Below are 6,642 nucleotides of genomic sequence, written 5' to 3' on the forward strand. Positions count from 1 at the left end.
AGAAGATCAAACGAAAATCTTAGAATCAAACGAAACCAAGGAAAAGGGATCACCAGTTCGACTGTACGCCACAACCAAGCCCCAAACAGGCATAACCACTCGAAACCAAGAGTCCTTAGCCTCTTTCCCTCCCCTTGCCAATCAAGTACCATTTCGTTAAAGAATCCATCTTATCACTCCAAACCTCGCTCTTGATCCCTCATTACAAACAAACCCGTAAAAGGTAGCAACCTCCCCTCCTGTATTACGACCTTGGAGACATCGACCCTATTCGCCCCTCGGCTTTGAAACATAGCCCTTGCACTTCTTACACCCCTTTAACCCAGACCAAGAAAACATAGATACACATATATATGTATATCTACCTCTAGAACTCATGCTTAAGGATCAATGAACATTGTACGATGAGTCATCCTATGTATCCAAGTCCCTTTTATTGTGCACTAGGGCATGGGACTTGCCAGGACATGAATCTGGGTATTTTTGGGGTCTTTCCCGAAGGAATTGACTCTTCCTAGTCACTTTCCCGCGGGTCCCCAACGGGTCCTTGACGGGACCTTGGCGGGTCCTTGGCGGGAGCTTGGCAGGCGGACGACCGCCCACCTCGGGCCCACTGGTACAATGTGCTGATTTCTTAACCCCTCATTTTATTGATTTGTGGCGCACTTGTGTGCCTCGATTGAGGAATGTGAGTCTTGGGTAAGGAACCATGGACCACCCAAACATAGTGTCCTACGTAAAAGACCTTGACGCACGAGACACCATCGGGAAATCACAATCAACTACATTGCACGAGTAATTGAAATCGGATCCTACGATACAACCGACTCGGGATGTTTGGCGTAAAGGATTGCGCAAACCAAGGAGGCGAGTTGGGAACTCGTACTAAGAACCCACGAAAACCTTAAAAGTCAAAATGCTAAGGAGGGACCGGGACTCCTCCAAACCATGGACATCGTTCGAGCAAATCAGAGGACTCCTTACAAGTTGTATGGAATCAAGAACTACGTAGCCCATGGTGCTAAGCAAAAGGGTGAAGAACACATTCGCGCCAAGACTTCAAGGGTCATTAAGGACTTACAAGGAGATGAGGTGACTCGTAAAGTCACCGAGTCATCCCACAACGAGATTTGGTAACCGACTGCGCTTTAAAGGAAAAAGGGCACGCAAAGACACCTTCATCATTAAAAATAACACAAACAGGGCACAGCAATGCCGAAACCTCGGGTAAGAAATGAAGTCATACTAAGAATTTCATCCACTAAAGAGGAGATGAAATTCAATAAGAAGAGAAATTCAACCCAAAGTCCATCGACTCCCAAAAGACTTTGGGAAGAAGTTGGGAAATGCGCCCTAAGAGATTGGCTTGGTTGACCCAACTCGGTCAAGACCTTGGGCGCATTAAAGAAGTAAGTGTTGAATCACCACGGGAAATTCCCTCAAGAAAGAAGAGAAGGATGAAACCTTAGCCTGGGAAGCAAGGTCTAACAAGGATCTTAAATTCAAGCAAGCACCAACACCAAGGAAAGAGGATCATCAGCTCGTCGGCGCATCGTGATCAAAGCATCTAACCAGATTATTCACTTGGGATCGAGAAACCTTAACCCATCCTAGCCGAATTCCTTTCCCTCCCTCGGAAAATCGGCCCCTTCCTTATTTCAAAACCCTTTCTACCCTTCAGACCCCATTCTCAATCACATGTTTTAACAATTCCATACAAGTGGCAACCTCACAACCTAAGTTGCAACCTCGAAAACTTGATCCTAATTCCTGAATTCACCGTGTCCTCAAGTTTGAAACCCACTCTCTTAGCCCTGTAAAACCCAATCACTCCCAAAAACCCTACACACATAGGCGTGCAAGTATACAATTCCCCCGTGGAATACCTTCTCTATAGGACCACAGTTCTTCTCTTGACTCGTTAACCCTGCAATGATTTCCAAGCTTCGGGGACGAAGCTTCTCGTAAGGGGGGGAGGGTGTAACACCCCGTGTTACGGCCTTCAATCCCGGATTAATTATTAAATTAATCTCGTTAATAATAATTAAATATGATTTAATTCGGTTAGGTTTCCTTTAATTAATTAATAAAGGTCCACCATCAACCGTGGACCCTTGCCTAAATTAGAGTCCTAAGCCTATTAGGAATAAAGAAAGTAAACCCTCTACTATTCAGATTCTAATTAGGAATCCTATACCTAGTTATTTATTAGGAATAAAGGAAGTAGGCCTTTTACTATTCAGACTACGATTAGGATTCCCTTTAATTAATTAATATGGTCCACAATGGGCCATGGACCCTTATCCCTAAACCCAATCCTTAGTTCCAAAAGGAATAGAATTAGAAAGCCTATAATATTAGTTCCTAACCAGGACTCCTAAATATATAAATAGGGGACTTAAGAGGCACCTAGAACCCCCCACAAGAATAACGTCCCACCACCCCCAAAAGAGCTCCAAGAATCCCCTTAGGAGAAATCAAGAAAGCAAGGAAGCTTAAAGAAAGATCCTTCATAGCCAAGGAATTAATTAAGGCTAAGAGGTAACCCATGTCTCAACAAAACCTATTTTCATAGCTATGATTTCCCCTTAGGGTTTCCCCCGTATGATTGTGAATGACGAATTACTATGATTATTATTGATGTTGATTTAATGATTCCATGGGGAATCTTGATAATCTTGATATTGGGAGTTTCTTGATAATTGTGATGTTCTTGATGATTAATTGGGATTCTTGATGATTATGTGTTGTTCTTGATGATTATGATGTTCTTGATGATTAATTGCTATCCTTGATGATTATGTGTTGTTCCCACCGAATCTTGCAATTAGAAGACGAATCGTATTCTTGTTGATATAAAAGTGATTAGAACCCTAGGTTGTACCGTGTGCTTTGATTCTTGGATTATCGGGTGGGAAGTCGCATGTTTGGGTGTTGATTATGATTAGAAAAGCATGTTAGGTTATGTGTCGTTCGTCTATCGTATTTGATCCGTTAATTGTCTATGTGTTGTCGTTAATTACGTTGAAAAGTGTCTAAGCATGGTTTTGGGTTCCACAACGGTTCCCGGGGCGAAAAGTGATGAAAAGAGTCAGTGGGGGGTAGGTGGGGGTAGGGGACCCGCCACCTACCCGCGGCAATCTCGGGTAGCTCCGGCAACGGGCAGCCGGCGGGCGGGCAGCTGCCCGCCGGGCACCCGCTGCCCGGAACAGTGACAGCCGGCGGGCAGCCGGCGGGTGGACCCCCACCCACCGGCTACCCGCTGGAAACTCACCCCACCTGGGACCTCGGCTTCCCCGTTTGATGTTTCCCCGATCCCCGTGGTGTCCCAACGGACTCCTTTTATCGTGCCTATGTCTAGTTTGATGTGTCGGGTACCGTTCGTAGGTTTATGAGTCTGTTGTATTGCATGCTAGATGAATTGGTATCCCGTTGACCTAGGTGAAGGAAGTATGAACCCCTTAGGACTATTCTTAGTAAGTGATGGATCACGCATAGGTTTGTTATACGCTTTATCCCCCTTCCCGATGTGTAACGTGGGTTGTTTGTGCTTGCTATGTGTTACGTGTGTGTGCTACCCCAATTCGGTTGCGATCGGATTGGTTATCCTGAACTACGGTTCAGAAGCTGGCTGCGGTCAGATTGGTATTCCTGGCTGCGGTCAGATGACATTCTCTTGGGCTGCGGTCCACCGTTTGGTTGCGATCAAACGTTTCTATACGAGCTGCGGTTCGTCCTTTATCCTGGCTGCGGTCAGATGACACTCTCTTGGGCTGCGGTCCACTGTTTGGTTGCGATCAAACATTATGATATGCTGCGGTTCATCGGTCGGTTGCGATCGACCTCCCCGTGTTGCGATACGGGGCATGGTGCTGCGGGGCTGTGTTAGAGCTATATGCGCTGACCCTCATGTATGGGCATGCGATCGGTCCTGTGGCGCCAACAATGTGCGTTATGTGTGTGATATGGACGAGTTGTGACTATGAGTGCCTTGGGATGTGACTGTGGGTCTCATATTTGGGATTGTTTATGATGGGTTATGATTATTGTTTATGCTTTGCCTTATCTGCCTTATCTATTGTGAACTGCGCAAGCTCGTTATAACTGTTGCTTGTGTCTGGCCTTATCTGTCAAGTCATTCCCAGTTTTTAAAACTAGAGTTCGTAGGATATATCTTCATGCTCAAAATGGTTTTCGTATATCTATATGTATCTCTATATGTATTGTATTTCAACGCGTTGGAGTGGGTTACCGGCATCTCTCGCTGAACAGATATATTTGGCTTTCAGGAACAGAAGATTATGTCACTGGAGCGCGCTAGAACTTGGAGTGTAGAAGTAGATAGTTTCCCTTTCGGCCTGCGTGCCACGTTTATGAAATCACACTTTGAGGATATTAGTTAGTTAGCCTGTGCACTTGGGTTCTCTAGCCCAGGTGTGGCATAGCACCCCGAACGCTTGTATTACATCTTGGGATTTAATAAGATTCTACCTTTATTATAAGTTTTAAAAAGTCTTGAAAATCTGGGGTGTTACAGTACTTGTTTTAGATCCTCTGCCAGAAGTTTATAAATTTTTGTTATGCCTGAATAATTGGAGAGACAAGTTGCATTTGAGAAATCTGAATCTAGGTAATTTTGATCTGAATCAATCCAATGCAATTCAAAGTAATTTGAGTGAGGAGATTATTGTTGCATCCTCATACAATGGCAGAAAGTGCAATGGTGCAAAAGCAAAATGTACCTATTGTGGCATGTCTGGACACACAGTGGATAGGTGCTATAAGAAACATGGATTCCTTCCCGATTGGATTCAAGGCTACAAAACTAAGAATAAACAGCCAGTTACAACATCAGTCTTGAACAATTCAGATCTGGGAATAACATCTGAGCAATTACAGAAACTTATCTCAGCTTTTCGGACTCAACAAACACAACCATCCGGACCATCTAGTTCAAATGTGACTTCTGCTATTGCTTTAACTCCTAAGTTTGATGAGCTACACACAGACAGTGAAGACAAGTTCTCTATTAACTCCTTTTCTTTAAGTTCTCACACTTGGATCCTTGACTCGGGAGCCACAAATAACATAGTGTGCTCCCTTGACTGTCTTACCAATTATCACATGGTGGATGAGGTTAAAGTGAACCTCCCTACTGGCCAATGTATATCAGTTGAACATATAGGGGATGCCAAGCTAAGTGAGAATCTATGCCTAAAGGAAGCACTGCATATCCCATCTTTCAAGTTTAATATTGTTTCTGTGAGTAAATTGATTGAGGATGCTGCATATACACTGACTTTCATGTCCAAACAATGCACAATTCAGGGTATTCATGGGCAGATAGTTGGTTTAGCTAAAGAAGAAAATGGCCTATACATATTGGTGGAACCAAAGTCACAAAATAAGTGCTATGTTATGCAGTGCACTAGTCCGGAGCTTTGGCATCAAAGGCTGGGGCATTTCCCAACCAACAAGCTCCACCTCTTTTGTGATATTGATAGATCAAAAGTTAAAAACATAGCATGTGATGTGTGCCATATATCTAGCTATGCACAAACGATCCCCTTTCCCATTAAGCACTACTAGTTCAAAAGCTTGTTTTGACTTGATCCATGTAGATATATGGGGACCTTTCCCATTTTGTTCTTTGAAGGGAGAACGTTTCTTTCTTACTATAGTTGATGATTACTCTTGGTTTACATGGATACATTTGATGAATAATAAAGCTGAAACTAGACAATTTATGAAGAGGTTTCATGCATATGTGTTCACGCTCATTTTGGTAAGATGATTAAAACTATTAGAAGTGATAATGGAGATGACTTTAGAATGGATGATTTCTTCTTAGAAAATGGCATTGTACATCAACGTTCTTGTGTCAACACTCCTCAACAAAATGCAGTAGTTGAGCGTAAGCATCAACACATCCTCAATGTTGCAAGATCACTCCGTTTTCAAGCTCACCTTCCTTAGGATTTTTGGGGCCAGTGTATAATGCATGCAATGTTCTTAATAAATAGGATGCCTTCTCCGGTGATCAATCTCTCCACTCCATATCAGATGTTGTATGGCAGCTCCCCTGACATATCTTCTCTAAGAGTTTTTGGCTGCTTATCCTACGCTGCCACTAACTCTAAGGCAAGACACAAAATGGCTCCCCGGGGCAAAAGGTATATTTTTCTTGGTTTTCCAGCTGGAATCAAAGGATATTTGTTGTATGATGCAGATGAAGGATCCACCATTATATCTGGAGATGTTACATTCTATGAAGGCCAGTTCCCCATGGCAGAGAAGGATGTGCTTGATCCCACTCAGTCCTCACAGCCATCTCTACCCAATGTCCCTATCTCCATGGACATAGACTTGGATGATCAGTAGGTTCATGACTTTTAACAGCCACATTTCAATCCAGATGCGGCTGATTTTAATATCTCAAAGCCTTTGGAAGATGAACACCATCATTCCAGTAGCAACTCCTAGAAGCTTCAACAGAACTCTCCTGAATCTGCCACCCAATTCTCTGAATCTGCCAACAACAATTCAGCCCCTATTGACATGCAGCCACGTCGTTCAGATAGAAACAAGCGTGTTCCAAAAAGGCATTTGGATTATTATTGTGATGCAACCACAATCACAGCT

The 6,642-nt window shown here is 43.5% G+C and overlaps 1 protein-coding gene across 1 annotated transcript; it reads left to right on the top strand.

Annotated features, from left to right (window-relative positions):
* Window positions 1-4,752: 4,752 nt before the first annotated feature.
* Window positions 4,753-6,381, top strand: LOC109171699. Its single transcript, XM_019320763.1, has 2 exons — window positions 4,753-5,459; window positions 6,024-6,381. Exons 1-2 carry the CDS (start codon window positions 4,753-4,755, stop codon window positions 6,379-6,381), a joined length of 1,065 nt encoding a protein of 354 aa, XP_019176308.1.
* The last annotated feature ends 261 nt before the right edge of the window (window positions 6,382-6,642 follow it).

The sequence above is a fragment of the Ipomoea nil genome, unplaced genomic scaffold (genome assembly GCF_001879475.1).
Source record: "Ipomoea nil cultivar Tokyo-kokei standard unplaced genomic scaffold, Asagao_1.1 scaffold0345, whole genome shotgun sequence".
In the NCBI taxonomy this organism is placed as follows: Eukaryota; Viridiplantae; Streptophyta; class Magnoliopsida; order Solanales; family Convolvulaceae; genus Ipomoea; species Ipomoea nil.

What these genes read in the sequence shown, in the direction of transcription:
- LOC109171699 (XM_019320763.1), top strand. Translation starts at nt 4,753, where the DNA reads ATGTCTGGACACACAGTGGATAGGTGCTATAAGAAACATGGATTCCTT. An exon ending in CTTTGGCATCAAAGGCTGGG is followed by an intron (nt 5,460 to 6,023) that starts GCATTTCCCAAC and finishes CTTAATAAATAG; the next exon opens with GATGCCTTCTCCGGTGATCA.